This window comes from Vollenhovia emeryi, unplaced genomic scaffold, assembly GCF_000949405.1.
Source record: "Vollenhovia emeryi isolate VEMERY1.0 unplaced genomic scaffold, V.emery_V1.0 DF939146.1, whole genome shotgun sequence".
NCBI classification, from domain to species: Eukaryota; Metazoa; Arthropoda; class Insecta; order Hymenoptera; family Formicidae; genus Vollenhovia; species Vollenhovia emeryi.
In genome coordinates, this window is record NW_011967220.1 from 1,145,833 (window position 1) to 1,168,752 (window position 22,920).

Below are 22,920 nucleotides of genomic sequence, written 5' to 3' on the forward strand. Positions count from 1 at the left end.
ACAACCGAACAGCATAAAAGTTGTATCAGTTACTGATCAATATAAAACTGAATAAAACTGGACCATTATTGACCAGTTTTTTTATCAGTAACTGGTACAACTGTTTCTTTTATCAGTAACTTGTTTCAATATACTGATCGTGCTGTCATCAGTTTCAATAATCAGTTATCCACCAGTTAGTGCCCAGTTTTTTTATCAGTTTTGGCTGCATTTTTTCTTAAGGGTGCTAATCTATCAAATTAATTATCCCCTATGTTGAACAGACATATGATCTTATTAAACGTCCAGTGTTTAATAAAAATATTCAAATATTTTCAACCGTTCTAAGATATTTTTAATTGATAAGTTTTTTTTCGACGAAGAAATGTATTGTCGATTACGAGTGCGGTTTCAGGGAGCGATCATTCGAACGCGCGTTCTGTTTTTTTTTTAGTAGTAATACATGAACTTGATCGTTTATACATGTATAAATGATACAGGTAATAGCAATGCCTTATACGTCAGGCTGGATCTCAGACCGGTATTCATAATCTATTCTTCAAAATCATATAATATCTTAAAATGCTAATACATTTCTGTGATTGATTATCACGAGACACGGTGGTATCTCGCGCCAAGTGTAAGCGTAGCTAGTACACGCGTGTTTATAACACATCAAAATTATACTTGGGAAGATGAATGGACTATGAAGTATGGACACTGCCCATAGGCTTAATAATATTTTACTTAGACATTTTTTCCCAACACAGAAAGCCACGTGCCGAGAACTGTCGGTCGCGACAGAGAAACGGCCCGAAGAAATAACGATGCCAAATGAAGATCCTTTAGAAACGCGTTGTAAAAAATGTATAGCGAGAAATGTCAGCCAGAATTCAAACGTCCTACTTACGTTCCAGGTACCTGTTTTTAGTATACTTTTGTAGCATGTATTTCCTGGAACGAGCAGCACGTTACACAAAACAATATGTTATTTCGTCATCGCTTCTTGTTGCGAGCAACACGATACATCGTGTTTGCGGAAGCACACCTATGACCTTTTCTCATAGTACACCTGGGATGACTTCTCCGATGTTTCCGCATTTAAGTTGGACAAGGCACTTGCCCCGGTACTCTCTGCTCGCTTTGACACTGAGCGTCCCGCGTAGATCATTTTTAATATTCCAACGTATAAACGTTTGATCCGCGCAAGAGATTACGTCGCAATTTTTCTGGACCAGCCTTGTCCACCTTCATTCGCATTCTTGCGGTTTTCGCTCACAGCGGCCCTTAATCCTGGAATCGCGCGGCGCGGTCGTTTCAGTCCCCTTGAATACTATAATCGTGAGACTCGGCGGTACATACGAAACGTGTTTTATCTCCAGCATCTCTTGCAGGATCTACGTACGATCGTATTGCGACGAGGAACCGATTAATGACCGATTTCGTCGTAGAGTCGGAGCAGCCGAAACAAGGATAGTACCTGCAAATCGTTTACGCTGCGAAGGTATCGCATGCAGCGAGATACTTATGCAAGTAGGAAATGGCGCGGGATCTAGCACCAACGGGGACGAGATAGCAGAAGAGGCAACGATCAGCGGGGTATACATAGCAGCACGCACGGCGCGAGGAAGTCGGCAGCGCGAAACCATACGTTCTTAGTATCGTAGGCTCAACTGTGCACGTCGGAAATCAGAAACCATTTCACATGAAATATTTATGGACACGCGGATGTTTATCAAATAGAAGTCCGTAGATCTGACTTAAAAAGTAGGTGGATTAGGAAAAAGTAGGTAGTAGATTCATTTTTGCGTCAGCAACGTTACATTAATAATGTATAAGTAGCGCGGAAGTTAATCTTACGAAGAAGCATTCGCCAATCTAGTCTCGTAAAAATAGTCATGTAGGAATCTCCTAGTTTTGATTAATCCTCCAATGTATCTCCTAGTTTAAATTAATTCCAAATGAGAGAGATAGAAATGAATAAACTAGTGGATCCATACGAAGAATAATTGTAAAAACTTTTTGTAATCTCCCAGTGTTCGTTCGCCAATGTATATATAAAAAGATTCCTTTTTTAATTAATTTATCGATTTTTAGTAGATTTTAGTAAAATTAAAAAACATTCATAAAATCCTTCGAAATGCCACGTTGTCCAGTGACATTTAATAAATAGTAAAAGTACAAATTAGTAAAATGACAAAAGACTCATAAAATTTCTCGTTCGTTCGCTAATATATAAAAAATATATAAAAAATATATTAAAATGTATAAAATATATATCAAAAAAGACGATTATACACGGAGAGTATTTTCTTTTAGACTTTATCCTGTGCATTTTAGTAAAGTTAGTTTTTTAGATTAAAAACATTATTTTTTAAATTAATTCATAGATTTTTAGTAAATTTCAGTAAAGTATAAAAAAAACTCTCATGAAATCCTTCGAAATGCCACGTTGCTCAGTGACATTTATTAAATAGTAAAAGTAGAAAATAATAAAATGACAAAAAGCTCTCAAAAAAATTCCTCGAAATGCCACGTTGTCCCACAACTGCCGTGCTTTTCCGGGTAAATTCTGTGAGAAAAGAAAATTCTCTCTGTGTAGGAATACGCTTGTACCATAACGAGACAATTATCATCCAATTGAAATTAAGTTTATGCGTAAATCGGCGAACCGTGGGGCAATTTTAGATATTTTATTTCGATGTTATCGGAGCGATGTGCGGAAAATTGTTACGGATCCGACGCAGGTGGTGTCGAGAATTGCTTTATGCTATCTCGGCACAGAAGTGCAAAACGCGTTAAGTGCATCGACGTTTCTTCGCGAAATCAACGGAACTGGTGGCGATTCGCTCACGATCGCTATCCGAGTCCCAGCGCGTTTCCCTTACCACCGACTCTCGATGGGCACTCGGTGGGTATCTGGTGGGCACCTGGTGGTCTCTACGAGCGGCGGCACTACATCGCACTATCTCCTCGCTTGCTATTCGAAAGATCGTGGACCGCGCGCGTACACCCAAACGTCACGTCGGGTCTTGTCTTCATCCTCGGTCCTCTCCTCGTCTTTTTCTCCTCCCTTCATCTTTTCCTTATCTTATTCTTTATTCTCTCTCTCTCTCTCTCTCTCTCTCTCTCTCTCTCTCTCTCTCTCTCCTCCTCTGTCCACGCTGTTCTCTCCCTCGGTCAGATAATCTATTCTCTCTCTTCTTCTGCTTCTTCTTCTTTTTTTGCTCTCTCTCCCTCTCTCTCTCTCTCTCTCTCTTTTCTACACTGACGAGTCGCGAATTAAAAAGGGGACATGCGATCGCCCGCCAGGATTTATTCGCGAAGACTCAACGAGTGATCTTCGCGCCGAGTGCAATCGCGAGTCTTCACTGTGATCGACACAGGCCGCTGCAGAAAACGCCTCATTTTCATCAATGAAAGAGAAAAGATAACAGCCAACGAATCTTGTGACCGTCTGCGGGAAGTGAACTTAAACAAACTTTTAATAATTACCGCGAATTTTCGGCCATTTTCAAATCATTTTCGGTCAAACGCTTTGATCAATCGATCTTGGATTTCTTGATATCCTTCGATCTTGGCGAAGTCGCTGCGTCGAAAAAGACGAGGGGGAGTTACGAAATCCCATTCGTCAATTTCAATATTCGGCGGATTCCAGTTATCCATAATTCAATGTCGGTTCTGTGGGAAGATCGAGAGTAACGGGATTTTACGTGGAGATTGAGACGTATAAGTTAAGTCTGATAGCAACATAGAGAAATCTGTCCGGTATTTCTTTCGCCGTTCTTCCCACTCTCTTTCTCGGAGAGCCCGTGAGTTACATAAAGAAGGATTTTACTGGTCAGTTAATGAACCCGGTTGTGCGTGCACTCGAGGAACATCCAACAACGACGGCGACATCGAGGACGAAAACGGCGAGGACGGCGATTGGGCTGATATTATGTAAGTAAATATGAATAATTTGTCATCTGAAAGCGACGAAGAATGTGGCCCAAGAACACGGTCGGGTAATGCCTTATTGCACGCATTGGAAAATACATAGCGAAGCGACCTACAGGAAATAAGTGTGATCGAAGAGAAGTCTATTTTTTTTATATGACGTCGAATTCCACTTCTAATTTTGGCGGTGACTTGTGGAAAGAAAGGTTAATTGGAAGATAAAACGGTTTTCGAGTTAGCGGAAGGAATAAAAGAAGGGGATAGATAAAACTAAAAAAAATTAAAATTTACATTTTTTAAAACTAATTCTAGTAGACAACATCTTAAATACCGTAAAGTTTGCGATAAAATTACTTCTCGCGTAATAAGTTTATGTACGGAGTATATCTTTTTTCATGGGGTTATCTCCTTTGCGACACTAAATATTGTTTGTTTGCACAGATTTCGCGCTGATTATATATTTACAATTACACATCAGAATATGATATATTCTTATATTAATTTGTATCTTCTGGTTCTCACAAAATGTCAACTTTTTTAAACAGTTATTCTTAAGCCTAATGAAATTTGTAGATTTTGCGAGTCTTCTAAAGGAGCTAATTTAATTTAATAGACGTAGAATATGAACACATATTGATAAAAAAATCTATGATAAAACTTGTAGTATCTATAAGAAATTAAAATTTTTAAAGTAAAATCTTCTTCTCTGCCCCTTTCTCCGTAGAGAAAGTAAGATGATAAAGGATTTGTTTAAATACATTAAAGACCACAAGTAAAAGTAAATAAATTATGTATACAAAGTCATTATACATTTATTGCTTGCTTTAAGCAAGATTATCTAATCCTCGAATCATGACGGAAAATATGTGTGATTTTATGTAACGCATTAAAATCTCAATAATGTGACCTGGATACATATAACTCGACATACTTAAGCTTGCAGCGAACAAATTAGCCATAGCAATTACGCATAATGTGTCGAGAAATCTTCCTCGCGACGTATGATTTATCGTCCGTAAAAGATCGATTATTAACATGATATTTAAAGAGTAAAGCGTATTACTTAATGTTAACGACTCCTGCAGTGAAGCTTAGACACTGACCGATTTCTCGTGTACCACTTAGAAGCGTCGCGGAAACGAGTCCTTGGAGAATAGAAACTTCGTTGACAGTTTTCAAGTTATTAGCAGGTTTCAGGTTATCAGGTTATCAGTGTCCGATATATCGTTTGCTTAGAATAGGATGGCACTTTTAGGAGTTTTCCTCACTTTAGAATACACGATCTTTCGATGCGTAGCATCGAGCTCGTCCGGAATATATTATGCCCGTTTATGAATGTAATTTGTACATTTGCAAGTCGTTGCATTTGGTTGGTCAAAAACTTGAAACCAACCGAGAAATTTCGGATATCTTTTTTACAACAATAACATTTATCTCTTTTAAAATTACAACTAATATGCGTCCGAAGAATTGATATTTTATTCAAATCGTGCGTAAAAAAAAGTTCTTCACATGGAGATTGGAATTAATTTTTTTCACAGTGATTTTTTTCCTAATTACCATTCATTTGTTAATTAACGCTTGTTCAATGAAACTTTAAGTAATATGTTATCTCTGCCAGACAATTCTTCACCGAACTACATTTTATAATATGTTTCTATCGCCTGCATGTGCTAATATAATATATTAGAGATATTTTCGTTTCATCTTTTTGCTGGAGCGTTCATTTACTACAAAGCTTAATGAACCCGGGAATATATTAATAACATATTATCGAGGAGATATTGCCAAAATTATGGTCGTAGATAAAATTTTTATCGCGCGTCTTTACTGCTGCTGAATCTCTCTCTTTCTCTCTCTCTCTCTCTCTCTCTCTCTCTCTCTCGCGAATATTAAAATGACAATTTGGTTGAGTTGTGAAAATTTAATATCAAACGTTTAGAATTGTTATTCACTAAAAATTTAACAGAAATCTTTAATTATACTTTGTCGATGGAACTTTTAAAATCTGTCACGGTACTTTCGACTTGACGATTGCACGAGTAATTCGGACGTACGTATTATTTTGTATTAAATTCAAATCGTTTATAGATTTAAAAGTATGTGTGAATTTTATTATGTTTTCCATCAACAAACTGTACTTTAAGACTGAAACGTACTCGGCGCACAGGACGTGTTGGCAACGGTATATAAACAAGTCGCACGATAAACCATAGGGCTATCCTGCACGGACCGTTCTTATTTTACATTGATTTATATTATATTTCTATTATACCGTGGTCCATGCCTTGAGTCTCCATTATTAATATTTTTGAATTTAGATTTGTTAGACATTTTGAATCGAGTCCGTTGAAACACTGAATTCGATATCGCTATATTTAGCGGTAACGCGAAACAGTTAAAATACTCTTCGTTGGATTGTCCGGCAATGCGGAACGAGTGATCATTATTTTCCTCTTTACCTTGTATTGCTTATACGTGACGTTTTGCTATGTCATTATCTGCGCGGCGAACAAGTCGTTCTCACAGCATGACTCTAGGAATCCCGACAAGTTATTCGGCGGCGGACGTTGTTTGTTAATGCAACTGTTATCATGTAGACGAGCAAATCATCGATTAACATGTTTCAAATGGCAAAATTGTATCCGACAAGAAGGTGGCACAATTTCAGCGATCTGCCGCATTCGAAATTTTGGCTAAGCGCGAGGATTATTGATGTTCAATTAATGGAGTTGGGCGGCGTTTTTCACGTTGCCGTGCAAAAACTGGAAAGTCCTTCTTCAACGACCGCCACTCTTTTCAAGAATATATTGCTCAACATAATACGGTCGGCATGGATCACATTTCGAAATTCTGAGGAACCCCGAGAAAGTAATTCAGCGTCGGCAAGGCGAAGCTTATGTGCACACGTATCGGATTACCGTGTAATCTTTGCCCAATTTTTCGCAACGAGTCCGCTCCCACCTACACCAATTTTCATTGAGCGTAAATTAACGTGATTGCCAGGCGATTACCAATATCTTAAAACGAAGAGTATACAGTAAAAGACGCGTCACATGGATACGTCAATGTATGAGGTGTTTCCGTTAATGTTTAAAAGTTTCTGCGAACAAAGGAAGTTATTATTTTCTAAGTAAACAAAATGCTACGTTCCTTTAATTTCCTCGAAGTAACATCTTTACAAAGTATGTAACGTCAATGTACATATTCGCGCCGGTGTTTTTGACGCGTGATTAGCGTTAAATATGCTGAACCGAGTAAATGGCATATGTAAATTTTATCAGCACTGAAGAACGATATGGGGCTTCGATACAAGTCTTACGTATAAAAATTTCGGATTATACGCAATAAAAAGAGATCGTCGTGAGTAGGTAATGTTGACAAAGCAAATACGACGGGTTTAAGACAAGTAGATAAATTTAAAGCAAATATTGGTACATTAAAAATGGAATAAAACGGTCAATTTATAGACTCTTTGTTTGTTAAATTTCTAAAAAGGCATTATGCATTATCTGGCTGCAATTTGAATAGCAATAGCCCCCGCTGGACTTCTAATTAGTACGTTTACACAATTGATAAGACAATAAGACTTTCACCCGCACTTCGCAGTGCGGCATTATCGGCCGCAATTAAATGCCCGGCAATATTATCTAATTAAATCGATTCAAATTATAATTACGTTTGACCAGAAAATAATCCAATTACGATTAAACTGCTAAGAGACAAAGGTCCATATTATCGTCTGAGACGTCGAAATAATAAACGCGCGATTTAAAAAACTATACGAATTTAATTTCAATAAATTTTTATTTTATTTCTCCTAGTTGTCTGGTATGAAACTGAGATTTCTCCGTTATACTTTGTATCATAAAAAGGGAATATTTTTCAAAAAGTCGACCAAACTGGCAAAAAGGTGATCTTTATTTAGTTCACAACGTTTCGACCTCTTAATCGGGTCCTTTTCAAGTGTGGTCGAGAAACAATTCAAAGCAATTGAGCCGCAATTTAAAGAAAAACAAAGGAAAGTCTATTTTTTAGTATAGTGATATATAAAGGTGAAAGTACCTATAGTTGTCGCAGCAGCGTAATTTGTTTAACCGAAACAGAATGAGTGCATGAGTCTGTGGTTGCAGATTCATAGTGTCAAACCTGGGATTACTATGGGTGAAAATAAGTAACTGGTTGTGTCGTTAGAAAATAAGTTACCGATTGTTTCGGGTAAACAAATTACGCTGCTCCGACAACTATAGGTACTTTCACCTTTATGCATCACTATACTAAAAAAATAGACTTTCCTTTGTTTCTTTTTATATTGCGGCTCAGTTGCTTTTAATTGTTTCTGGACCACACTTGAAAAGGGACCCGATTAAGTATTTTTTCATTCACATTTTTTCATCAAATCACAAGATGATTTGCTCGTCTACGTGATAAAATATCAACCCGATAAAGAGGTCGAAACGTTGTGAACGAAATAAAGATCACCTTTTCGCCAGCTTGGTCGACTTTTTGAAAAATATTCCCTTTTTGAATTAACACTGGCGACAATGAGATTCACTCACTTTGTATTATAGTTACAGTTTCATGCATGGATACGAAATGTGAAGATATTAAAGTGCGGGGGCTGGGTTCTGCAAGTCATTCGCAAGAGAAACGTACGCGCGAAGTTTCGTTCTTACAGAAGCTGCACATGCGTTTCTCTTGCGAATGAATTCAAGAATCTATCCCCGGCGTGCGATGTCAAAGGATAATCATTGTTACTTTATTAATATTGATAAAGCATATTAATGTCACCAATATATATATAGCAAAGAAACTATTTATGATGTATGAGATTTTTTTTCCTCAGGAACGAGCAATATTAAAACGCAGCGATATAATAAGATGTTTAAAAAAAACATGTAAAAACATGTTTTACTTGTCTGTTTTATAATTTACTTTGCATTCTCTCTAGTTTAATATTCTTGTCAAGAGACACGATTGTGTCTCGTGGCAAGTATAAGCGTAGCGAAAACCGTGTGTAATACGCGAGTACGCGAGTTGAGAGACCCACGGATTATCGAATCTCAATAACGGCTGATACTTAACACTAGAAAATACGTAATAATAATGTGGAAATGTTTATTACATTCGAAGATAGATGGTTAATTAGTCTCTCTAATTGCTCTTCTGAAGTAAACTGTAAGCGATAAAGATTAAGTACGACTATTGCAAAGATAATGAAATTTGACAAGGGTCAAGCTGGGAAATCGAGAAAAGCAAAACGAAGGTGTTGAATTTACAGATAAAAAAGAAGGTTACAAAAGATAAAGAATTGTGAGTGGCATTTTATGTACGGTAGTTGAGAGTTCTTGAAATGCCAAGAGGTCGAAGATATATAAAGGCAGCTCGTAACGACAGGCATGATTACGTAACTTAAACCGGGCAAGGACGTTTGCTGTAAAGCAACAATAATAATTTACGGATGTCAAGCCGCGTTTCCTCGATCTTCTGGCGAAAGTCTTACGATACGTCGGAGTGCCATCGATTGTTTCGCCGCACGCCCGGTCGAGCAAGGTTTGGCGTAACAGAGCCAGCGACCACGGACATCTGTACACATCACCCCTTGGGTGGTTTCACTTCTTTCGGTAATGCCGGGAGATCGTGAAAGCTTGATCTAGTTTTAACGCTCGCGCGCAATAACAGACGGAAGCATGTGTCGTGTGTGTTTCTATCCTCGCCCGCGTGCGCGAGTGGAAAGGCAGCTATCGGACTTCCTTCTCGCTATCACACAGTCAGTACGATCGTTGTCGTCGTGTTTGAGGTCATTACCATTATTTACCGATAATGAAAAGCTTGGAAATACATACGTCCGACAAAGAGACAGGAAAAGAAAGGTGGGAAAGGAGAACGGCCACCTAAAACCGCTACCGGAAGGTGGCAAAAGGAAAGAGAAGTTTTACTCTCCGGTTGCGAACGATTAATCGCGCGGAGAAGCGGTGCAACGGAAGTGGAAAAATAATGATAGTTCGCAGATCGAGTTTGCGCGTTAGCGTAAAAAAAAAAAGTGGCTCGTGTGCCAACACGACGCTCGATCTATCCACGACGAAGGTTGGAACCTTAACCCGTAGGAGAGCCTGAGGATTGGGGGTTCGCACGCCATGGGCGTTCCCCGAACGTTCAATGAACCTTTTGCTAATGCTAGAAATTCCGGCTCGTTTCACTTTCTAGAAATAGATGTTAACATTCTCCTGGTGTAACACTTAATGAGATACCACCTTGTTCCTTGCACCTTGATCGAAAGTCGCATTGATGACATAGTTCAATGTTGAATATCACATGCGCGATCGGTAACGAGATCGACAATTAACAGCGCATATACAACCGGCGCGTAAATTATGTCCGGCGGTGATAGGCGGAAACGTAAGCTTAATCAGCTACTTGCAAACCGCAAACGCCGCCGCAAGATATCGTTGTTTTGCTATGCAATTGTGGGTTATATATGACAGCCGTGACGGTATGTTAAGCGCATGAAAAACGCATCGCATTTGAATTTAACGGAACGAATCACGCGACTTCTCGTACGATTCGCGGCAAATTGTTCACGCGTGTCTCCTCCTACGGTACTCATTTGTAACAGCGAGTTCTTTCAGCAGACGACATGATACTGTCCTATATTTCTCGTATCATCCTTGCCCGCGGCACAATGCCGGTCGTGATACAAAAATTACAGTGTAGCGTGAAGGCAGAGCAACGCGTAGATACAATCGAAACTTACCGACCATTACTGGCGCGTTTTCGCTAAACTGCGAAAGCGGCAAGACCAGCTGAATAATGCACGGGTTTTTGTAACAGCGCATTAAGCAATAAGAGACAGTGGCGCGAAAATCCCGTTCTCGATCGCCCTTGTAGACACGAGACAGAAAGTCCTGGTAAGTTGCGCTCGTGTATATCATTTTTTCCCGCGCGTAAGGTGCGTGCACGTATACGATTCTCAAGAGAAAGAGAGAAAGAATGGGCAGATTTATGCGAATGCAGCCGAAACATTCCGGCGCAGTTCGCATTTACGGCAGACGTGCGTGACCATTAACTACCTTTGGAGGCCTTGAAGCGTAATTCTGCGTAACTCTCCCTTAATTTATGGTGCTTAGTAAACGGAGCTGCAATTTAGGCGCCTTTGTACGCTCGCTGAGTTCGTGTCAAATGTCACGATAACATCTAATTATATCATCGCGATATCACTCACTTGGCGAGATTCAATTTCAAAGGCGAGAAAGAAATGCGCTCTCTCAGTGTCAAGCTAATAAAGAAGTATTTGCTAGTGCCAACTTCTGTCTCGATGCATTTTCAGAAATCACTGTCCATGTTCTTGGAAGCTTCTTCACTCATTTATTTACGATGACGGCTACACCTGCGTCAGCGTATTTACTGTAAGACTCACTTGTCGAGGAAATTTAAGACGTACACGCTAATAAATTTAAGTGCACTCTGTCGGTTCGACAATATTAAAAAAAAAACGCCTTTGTTTCTTTCAGAATTCCTTCTTTACGTTTTGCGTTTACATTTCCGTAATTAAAGTGATTGATAATTAAAACTTAAAAGCCTACAAAGGGCAAGAATACTCAATCAAATTTTCCCACTGAGAAAAAACGAATTCAACGCCTGCCGGACAGTCTGTGGTACAAAGTGTGCGGAATCAGGTTATTGATATTTTAAAGCGAATGACGTTTCATGCCCTGAAGGAGTATACTTTTATTTCGCAATATCTCGTCACGCCTATGGTTTTTTCTACATTTGATTTACGAGGTTGATAGAAAAAAGTTAATACCAATTTTATTTTAACTTAGAATATCGAAATTAAAAAATAAACTAAAACAGAATCTGCTCTATACTTCGTCCAATACGTATGTTAATCTTTTGTAAAATTACAGTTATCTTTATTTCTTCGATGTAAAAAGAGCGAGAAAGCGATATAACAGGATTTCCAGATATTACTTTAGCTTTCTCTAGTAAAATAGTCGTTATACTAGTTTGTTCTCTTGCGTGAGAAAAATATAGCAAGTATAGATGATGACACTGTGAAACCGACGTAAAGCAGTAACAAAGTACGAAATATTGAAATCTAAGGACATAATAAATATTTTTAAATGATATTAACCCGGGTATACGCCTGAAATTTTTTTAAAGAAGGCGAAGATATTTGGTTTTGCGAATTTTTCGTTCCCGTAAACACAATGAATACGAGAAGAATGCATATGCATGAAAAAAGAGTTAGTGTCTTTGAAGTAAGGTAACCTTCTGGGAAGATGACGGGCAGATACATCATATAATATCGACGTCATGAAAAATATAATAAGTAAACGTGAGTCTCTTTATACGAGGATGATAGACAAATCTAATGGGGAAAGTATTGATGAGCATCGTGATATAACTCAACTTCGTTTCCGGTTATTCCTATTATGACATCAATTCTTATTAAACTTTCATGTTTATAACATATGCTGTCGAAAGATGAATTTATTTTATACTTAACATTTTTTTTAGCATATTCTTTTGCCCATTCTCGCCGGGTTTTCGCAAAATTATACATGATAAATGCTGCGGAATACATTTTACATGTTTAATCCTCTTGCTCACTAATAATTCGCATATTCAAATTACATATCAATGATCCTAGATCAGATAAATTTATAAAAATAGGTATCTGTACTGATGTCATGCGATAAATCTGGGTTTGGCGAGACCTCAAACGAATCCTTGAAAAAATTAATAACTTAATATCTGATTCGAATTTTTTTTAAGTCGTAAATTTAATTCAGCAACATATCAGCGAGCAAAATGACAAAAAAAAACAACTGATCTGCGTGAAATCATATTTCTCGATTATTCTGGCGTTTACGTTTGCAAATATGTACATTTAGTATTGCAATATTAACTTATTTATTGCAACAATTTTTTTTGCAACGTTGACGTAGCTCTTTCATTTTTTCTCATTACTATGGTTGTGGCAATCGGTCGATTACGATGTATTTTCTAAACAAAATGATCATAATGAGTAAAACGGCGGCATTTACGACAATTCCGTGCGTCAGCAATATAATTGCTTAATTGACTGCTTCAGCAGGTGTCATTTAATATAACGTGTCATTTATGTATCGCACAGTGATTAATGCATTATAATCTTAAACTGTGATATATCTGTGATATAGCGGCATATTATTTTTAAGAAATAACTCCTTTTATATATTTTTTAAATTCATTATTGGTTTCCTTATGAGATACAGTGGGGGATATTTTAGACAATAATCTTAAATAAAATAATTGGGTCTTTTAAAGGAAACTTTAAGTAATAGAAATCGGATTAATATGATTTGACAAATGTAGGTGTATTGTGATACAATAATCATGCATGCATTCATATTTCCAATGTTTCATGTAGTGTTCCCCAAGTACATTCACAATCATATCGCCAGACTGGATTGCCATATATATTACTGGTATCAGCTTAGAGCGGGAAAGACAATCTGTAGTTAATGTAGCCAAATATTTAATATATGCCGTATATGCTATTGGTATCAGCTTAGAGCGAAAAGGATAATTTGTGGTTAATGCAGTCAAATATTTCAGAGTAGTTAAACAGTTACGTTCAGACTAATCAAATATTCAATATGTGTGCATTTAAATGTAGGTATACTAGTACACATAAATAGTCTTATGAGAGTAATAATTATTCCGCTCCTCTCTCTACTGATTCCACTTGTATGCGTTCACGCAGGGTGTATTTTAGCTTATGATCTTCGCTATTGAGTTTTTACGTCACATGGATATACAACTAAGCAGAGTAAATTTTTTTTGTTAATTAATATTCATTCACTCAATATTTACATCATATTGACACCATTGTATCTCATTTTCGTATAATAAACACTTGAATGAAGTTACAGTTTGCACCTTGACATTATTAAAGTGTACAAAGTGGAAAAATATGTGTGAAAATAATTCCTAAAACATAAAATATTAATAATAAATGTAAAATAATATACTTAATAGAATGTAAGACAATTTAGCACAAAATTTCTAATTTAAATGATGATTTAACACATAATTTAAAGAGATAATTTCACTCTTGTCTCGTAGCAATAGGATACTGACTTTATCCGCAGAAAAGGCGCGGCTAGAAGTTATTAGTTATTATTTGCGCAAAGATACAAATTCGATAATTTCCCTGTAACTTTGATCGAGTAACTTTAATATTAACACTTGCATCGCGCTGGAAATAATCTTCGCATAACTGCATACTTGACATTTACGTAACGCATGTCCAATAACAAAAGTTCCGTTGCGAGACATGGATATACAACTAAGCAGAGTACATTTTTTTTGTTAATTAATTTTCATTCACTCAATATTTACATCATGTTAACACCATTGTATCTCATTTTGTATAATAAACACTTGAATGAAATTACAGTTTGCACTTTGACAAAAGTTCCGTTGCGTCACATGGATGTACAACTAAGCAGAGTAAATTTTTTTTGTTAATTAATATTCATTCACTCAATATCTACATCATATTAACACCATTGTATCTCATTTTCGTATAATAAACACTTGAATGAATTCACAGTTTGCACCTTGACATTATTAAAGTGTACAAAGTGGAAAAATATGTGTGAAAATAATATTCCTAAAACATAAAATAATAATAATAATAAGTGTAAAATAATATGTTTAATGGAATGTAAGACAATTTCGCACGAAATTTCTAATTTAAATGATGATTTAACACATAATTTAAAGAGATAATTCCACTCTTGTCCCGGAGCAATGGGATACTGATTTTACGCTATCCGCAGAAAAGGCGCGGCTAGAAGTTATTAGTTATTATTTGCGCAGATACAAATTCGATAGTTTCCCTGTAACTTTGATCGAGTAACTTTAATATTAACACTTGCATCGCGCTGGAAATAATCTTCGCATAAATGCATACTTGACATTTACGTAACGCATGTCCAGTGACAAAGGTTCCATTGCGAGACGCGTCGGGCCGGCTAGTTATTTTTTTGCCTCCTCCTTTCCCTTTTTAATTTCGATTTGGTTTTGCATTTCAGGCAAAAGCCAAGCATGAGGGACCAACGACGGGACTGCGAGGAGTGAAAGTGAAGCTGAGGGAACGTGCGTCTTGCCTGGACCAGGTGTGAAAGTGCAGTGCGTAATACGAACGCAAGGAACACGTGGTGCGGTGGTACCTGTCGAAACCGCGATATCGACGCAACGACGGCGGGGGACACGAGGATGAGGCAGTAGTGATGATAACGACGACGATAATGATGATGCAGATGTGTGCTCACCGCGAAAACAATGCCCAGTGTAGTGACGGTAGATGATAATGATTATGATGATGATGATGATGATAACGATGCTGATGATGACCTCCTGTACACGCAACACTCATTCTGGGTCAACGTGCTTACAACCGCCAATTAAAACTTATAGCAATTAGTTATTTCTGGCGGATTATCTAATCTTCTTTTATTCCACTTTCATTCGGCTGATGATCGACGGTCTCGTTCATCAGCAATCGGCCGTTTGAAGACTATCGTGCACCCCCGGCCCGAATAAAAGTGCGATCGAAACACAGAACTTTTTCGACAAACATTATTTATGAAAAATATATTCGGCTCAAGTAATTGATACTTATCAATTGTCTTATTAGCGTTACGTCGAGTGCAATCGATTGTTATTTATCGATCAACGAGATTATTTTCTTTCTTAACCGTGATACAAGATCGAAGGCAACGAAGATGAAGTTCATTGCGTCCTTGTTCGGGACGAGGTCCCCGAAGGTGATGGGCAGGCAGTACATGAAAGTCGGCAGAAACGCCCTCTTCGGCGTGACAGATCACACCAGTGACAATATTTGTACCGAAAAGGTGCCGAGGCCGTTATCCTTGATAATCTCCAGAAAGGGAAAACTCAGACATGGTGAGTAACTATCAACTATTATTCAACAATAAACTGCTCTAATAAGTTTTACATTTAAGGCAGAAACTTATCGCGCTCAGGAATTTTTCTGCTTTCTACGCAATTCTTATGTTTCTATCTCGATTCGTGGACACCGTTGTGTTTTTATTATATTTTTATTAATAACTCCACCCGTAAGAAACCCGCGTTATGTCCGACAAGAAACCGGCGCGCAGGACAAAGGTGGAAGGAAACGGTACATGAATTCACATTTCAATGAATTACAAGTATAGGCTACCTACATGTTGCCTTTGACCCGCATTAGCCGTTTTCCATATGTTGTTTGGTTCTTTTTTTTTTTATTACGTTGCTCATTTAATGCATTAACTGTTTGAACTTAATCTTGAAAAGTAAATGTTAAGCGGACGACAAGCTTTACTCTTGCGTAATCCGATTAATCCGTACTAAACCGCGATTCTTAACTGCAATTTTCTACCGCAACTAATGATAATACGTTATTAGAAGCTTGCGGACTCGTGCCGGCAACCAGACCGGAACAATATTACAGCATGAGTAGTAAATTGCCATTGTTCACTCGACACTTTCCTTAATTAGTCATTATTTGAAAGAGTAGTCGATTTAGCGTTAATTGATCTGTATGAGGTATTCTGCTAATAACGTATCGCTTGAACATGCAAGTCACGTAAATCGTCAAAGGAATACAGTGTAGGTATATGACAAACAGTTTCTTCACGGTGAGAATCATTAAAGTGCATACCGGGTGCTTCGAAGATATGCAAGTTCATTTATTATTTTACAATAATTTACAAAATCTTCAAAAATACTAAAATTGTATGCTGCCCTTGATTTTGTTACAACAGACAGTTTATTCCAATTTTATATCTCCTTTTCCTCCTTCTCCCCCTCTCTGCTGCCAGACTTTGTAAAAAGTGTATTATATTTTATAAAATCGATTACGCAGCTATTTTCTTGTCCATATTTAGAATATGAATGAAATTTCCGTTTCAATATTACATGCATATGTATGAAATGAAAATACAAAATGTTATAAAAATTATTTGCTATTTGCATTTAGCTATAAACTTTCTAATAATACAGTTTTAAAAATGAAACAAAGATATAATAATATATAAAATTTTATATTTCTATTTTACTTTTTAATATTGAATGTTGTTACATGATAAACGCAAAAAGTTTCATTAATTCCGAGTCTAATTAAAATTTACTGAAATGCATACTCACATATACATACGGCTATCTATTTACTGTTATCTACTAATTTTCTTATAAATGTTACATCTGGATAAAAAAATGATTATTCTTAATTTTTTATGTTTAATTTTTCTCAATGTCAGATACTTGTAACACGCGCTGCTCAGTGTCAAAACAATACGACTTTTCTTTCAGCTAAAAAGCAATGCAACCACCTTATATCAACGATTACCGTTTACGAATAACAGGTATCAAAGTGAGAGCCGCCGTATCAAACCGCAACTCTCACCACATTTAAAGAGCGTGCATAATTAAAGTTGCGTACAAGGTCGACCAGTCAATTCTCGTTACGTGGTCGAAATATTCTTGTTATCTTGACAAACTAAACCAGAGAGAGAGTTAGTTGCTGATCGCTAGATTCGTGGTAATTCGTGCTGTAGTGCGCAGTCGATTAGGGTCGCGATAGCTCTTGCTAGGTTTCACGTTCAATCCTCGTAAAGCCGCACCAATAAAAAGTGACTGATAGACTCATCTTTTTGCGTGTAATATCATTACATTTTTTATGATTATCGCGTCATCTTCTAGACAATTAATTTGCTTCTGACGTTCGAACTGTTTACGCTGAATCTCGTAACTTATAACGAGCATCTATTTCAGATATACTTATGTATAAAAGTTTTTTGTTTTATGTCAAAAGCGCTTATCAATATATTTGCTTAATTAACATGAAAAGATAATATCTCTTTAATTACAAAATGAGTGTAATACGATGTATGTAAAATGTATTTTTTGTTTAAAAAAGTGTGCTTGAAATTTTTTTAAAAGTTGATGAGTGTGGAAAAAAATTTGAAATCATATACAAATCTCATTCTAAGTTATTGCTACATTGTAGACTGCATGGAATCACTGGAAATTTCAAAATGGTACTGGAACAGTATGTAAATATGTCTTTCAATTATTGCTGCTGACTTTAACAAAAATATTTAGAACCTTTAGTCGCATTTACTTTGTCTTCGTAAAAATTTAATTAGACATCTCCTCTTGTAGCTTCTTAAAAGAAAAGATGTGTAGATAACATATGTACACAGTTGAAAAATTTGTGTTAAATTTAACAGATATCGCATGTACCAAACGGTCCACAAATTTTTCTGTTAATTTAACATAATATGGATATGTTAAATGATTACACTAATACTCTGTTAATATTTTAACACAAAATAAATGCAAATCTTAAAATAGTTTAAAATAAATTTTCTGTAAAATTAACACATTTTTAATGACAAAATAAATAAAAAAATGTAATTTCTACATTTTACAGATGTAATAAGTCAAATGACGGTTTGCAATCACTCTCACTTATGTTATATAGAATAAAACCAGCATTTTATTCTGTAAATTTTAACAGAGAAATGTTGTTACTAATAATATCGAACACATGTATTGTGTCAGTTTAAAAATAAGTACACATTGTGTTGTTTTAACATTTCTTTTCAGTTATTTTAATAATTTTACATTTGAGATCAATTACCACAAGAGCAATATGTTAAATTAGCACGTGATTGTGTTAAACATTTAACACAAAAATTTTAACCGGCATCTTTTTTTAACAAGAAAACACAAATTTTCCAACTGTGTGCATACCATATGTGGCAACATTTTTTCTGGAATACTTTTATTACTTTATTGTTACTTTTACTTTCGTGAAACATGAAGAACGACGATGTATCTCTATTACTAGAAAATGACTGCTTTTCACATTTTTCACGAATCTCTTGATAGCAAATAACAGGACGATGTATGAAAAACCTGATTCTAGCCGTTACAATTTGCAGTTTAATATCGTAGCTAGTGATCAAGGCGTGTCGATAATATAGCTAATTAAATTTCAGCATTTCGAGGAAAGTAGCAATTACACGGTAGTTATGAATTAAAACTGTTATTAGGTCAGCTAAACATTGCACGTCAGAATGCGTGATGTTCGTTATTGTTCTATTTGCGCTCTATGAATATGAATGTTTTATCATTAAAAATGATTGTAAAGATCGTAACGCTTTAAACACCAGAAAACGATGCTGCTGGCATGTTTGCACGAGCATTTTAAAAGCGGAAATCAACATCAATATTTGCACATTAACAAACGTGCGTTTGTAACGGTATCACAGATACTGACGTCACGCGAGCTAAAAGTTTAATAGTACGGCACAAACATAATTGGTTCAAAAGTTGCCTTTAACTGATTATAAAAGTTGTAGTGACCGAGGGATTGACGATTCAATATCTCAGCGCTAAGACTGACGATTAAATTTCTATTAATTATTTTCTCTACGAATAGACAGTCACATATGTGACAACATTTTTTCTGGAATACTTTTATTACTTTATTGTTACTGTTTCTTTCGTGAAACACCAAGAACGACGATGTATCTCTATTACTAGAAAATTACCGCTCTTGATAGCAAATAACAGCAGGACGACATCGATGGGCATCGTCGAAATAATTCGATATGAAAGATATGAAATAAAATATCTTGTATATACACGTACGCTATGTTAAATACCATGTGCAACATAACGGAGGCCGAAGTGCAGTGGGTCAGTGGAACAAGTGATAGAGGACAGGTTGCACAGCACAGTTATATACGCATCACTTCGATTAGCTTCACTATCGCCCATTAGTTTATCCTAACACGCCTGTGTAAAAGCTTGTTATTTCAAGCAACCGTGGAAATGGTATTTTCGAGATTGTGATTGTAGGGAATTTCGTAAGAGAGTATATACTAGTATATAATAATATATATAAAAAATATAATTTACACATGTATGTATGCACATACATCAAAATAACGCATAGTGCATCATCAACATGCAGAAGTGCTTGTTAAATAATCCTCCTTTAATTTCCTGTCATAAGAGAAAAACAAAGGAAGCATAAAATGCGGCGCTATCCAGCATTAAACTCTCCAACCATGTTCCGGCGTTGAAATTTCTGCAGTTAACAAGCAGAGAGGGCTTTCTTACAATCCAAGTCTCCGTATACACATTGTTGTACGAAGATTTTGATAATATCCAACTAAATACAATCGGATAATCCAATTACATAATAACAAACGGATGTGTCCGATTAAATTGCATATCCAGTAAAAAATGTGATCGGGTTTTTCGATCAAACGTCGGTAACTGTATTTCATCGGATAAATTTCATCGAGTATATACATAATTTAATCGGAAAAAAGTAACCATGGACATGATTATTTAATTGGTTTACCCGGTGGAAAGTTTTCTCAGTGCACAAGTATAATTTCGAAGTTGTTAAAACATCTCCTCTAAAAAAATTTGAAGGAAGAAAATTGCTCCTATGCCTATTTCCATTTGTTCCTTTTATAATGTCTCTTCCGGGGAGACCTTCTCTCATCCTGTGCCTGGTACATCCTTCATTCCGTGTTCCCGTTAGGTTCCGCAAGAGAATACGAGTTTCTGCTCGTCTTATTTTCGCTTTGCGTGGCATGAGCGGCGAGCGCAGCGTGATTTTCACTCACGCTTTGCGACACACACGAGATATGCACGCTCCTTGCGTAATTGGCAATTTATTGCTATTTCCAAAATCTTCTTTCGATTTATTTTTCATACGATTTTCCCTGCCGCCGAGTTACTCGCCTTTGAAAGCTTACTTGGCCGGATAATGAGGTCGTGTAGCATCTACTAAACTTGAATCAAGCGAGTCTGAATTAAACTATTAATTAAACAAGTCTCTATTCAGAAATTGTCAATTATGCAATCGCCTCGCTCAAGCGATAGTCAGTCCGATCGAGGGGAAAAAAAAGCAAGAAGAGAAAGAGATAGAATAACCGGTTGCGTGCCATTAATGGTTTTTTTAAGAGATTAATTCAACGATATCGCCTGCGAAATCTTCGCACGGCTATCCGTCTGCTTATTATACCGAGTGACCAAATAGGCACAAATACTCGGCGCCAAAAGCAAGCATTGAGATATTGCACGACTTTCCGAGCGTACTGTACTGTTCGAAGACGAAAGGTGAATAAGTCTCTGATTGAAGAACCATGATAAATCGTTCAATATACCGTCGCGAGCAGTTCGCAAATCATTTATCTATTATCGTCATGCACCGTAACGGGGCGCATTGACATTACTATGCCACATTCATAGATCCGCGCGGTCGTTGCGGCTATCAACTTTCTAATACTCTCGTCCTGCAATGCGCCGGGGCCATGTCATTAAATGGAGCTATGATATACAGATTGGTGATTGCAGGCAGACAGTACGTATCCCATTATCGCATCGCGTGCTTGTCCGCGTTGCGTCGCGTGAAGACACGCGTGGTGTCATCCTTCTTTCTTTTTTATGGGTCACGCGCGTATATGTAGCACTTGACATCGTATTCCATCCAGCTCGCTTTGCTCATTTGCTTCCATTTCGCTGGAAGCCGGGACGAACAATGCGTTGTTGTACGTTCGGTATGATAGAAGGCATTCCACGCGCAAGGATATCTCCGAGGTGGCATATTTTATTTTGAGTCATTGAAGCTGATTTAAAAAGAATGCATTATGAGCGAGTGAAAATTGAAAGTTTCGCCAAGTAAATTCTAGACGAGCAGATCCCGTTGAACCTCAACGCCGGCAAGTAGATAGTCATGGTACACTGCAAAACATATCCGTTTTAGATATAAAGGACAATTAAATTTCCGTTATATTTTATAACAGATATTCAATATTAAATATTAAGTGGAATTCTTAATATGACACTTTATTGATTATATAAAATCCTTTATATAAGTACGACCGTAATGGTTATACTGTTAAGACAGACATTATAACGGATATTGTAAAGGATTTGGTCATATATATTTAAAGCGGACAAGAGTTACCATAGCAACTGATTTTATTTTGCCAATCAATCTGTTAGAGTATCTCAGTCGCTTAAGGATGTATTACGTATACCTTCCCAGCAAAAAATACAGTAATCTTAAAAATTCAATATATATCGGTTGTATGCATACTTTAACGGCTGGCTATTATTGAATATTATAACAAAGATGTTAATTTTACTGATTTAAATAACTTCAACCTCTTTTTATAATTATTGACAGCGTATTTATAAATATTCTTAATAGCGGTTAAAAACTTTTGGCTGGGAATTTGCCATGAATCCAACTGCTAAAAACAAAAATCTGACATATACATATAATCTGCATATAGACAGAAAAATGTTTCATAACCTGTCAATCTCCAAACAATATGTTGTTTAAAATCGGAATATAAGACATTTTACAGATATCATTAAGACATCTATCTTGTACACGTAACATCATAAGACGTCTTATAAAAGGTACCCTATATTTATATTTTGGACAGCGTGTTGTCTGGAACGCACATAAAATTTTAAAAAATTAATAACTTGAAAACGAATCAGTCAATTGATCCAAAATTTATCACAGGTTTTCATGGTATATAAATGCACAACTTCTGTAAATTTCAGCTTTTTCCCTCTATTTTAACTTAAGTAACATACATCCTTAAGTTACTCGGCGGTTTTCATCTCGATTACACAGTTTAATATTAAGCTTAATTTTTTTGTCAATAATTGTTGCGGAGCAATATGGGAGTGGATCGACGCGGTAACTATCGCGGTAAATGTACCGCATGTGACTGCGATGAATTCGAGTTACCTCCCGCGGATGACACATACATGTGTTTCTTTTGCGAGCATCATTCGCCTTTACAATTACAAATTTCCCTTCTATTTATTCAGGACATTGTCCTAATGATAATGTCCTGTATAAATAGAAGGGAAATTTGTAATTGTAAAGGCGAA

The 22,920-nt window shown here is 36.6% G+C and overlaps 1 protein-coding gene across 1 annotated transcript in view; it reads left to right on the top strand.

The window, feature by feature from the left end:
- The first annotated feature begins 3,216 nt into the window (after positions 1-3,216).
- The window catches only part of LOC105566196 (scavenger receptor class B member 1), a 43,514-nt gene continuing 23,810 nt past the window's right edge, over positions 3,217-22,920 (top strand). The window contains exons 1-2 of the mRNA XM_012020012.1: positions 3,217-3,921; positions 15,006-15,879. Of these exons, the coding sequence (XP_011875402.1) occupies positions 15,699-15,879 (181 nt within the window). The 5' untranslated portion in view covers positions 3,217-3,921; positions 15,006-15,698. The remainder of the gene's footprint in view (positions 3,922-15,005; positions 15,880-22,920) is intronic.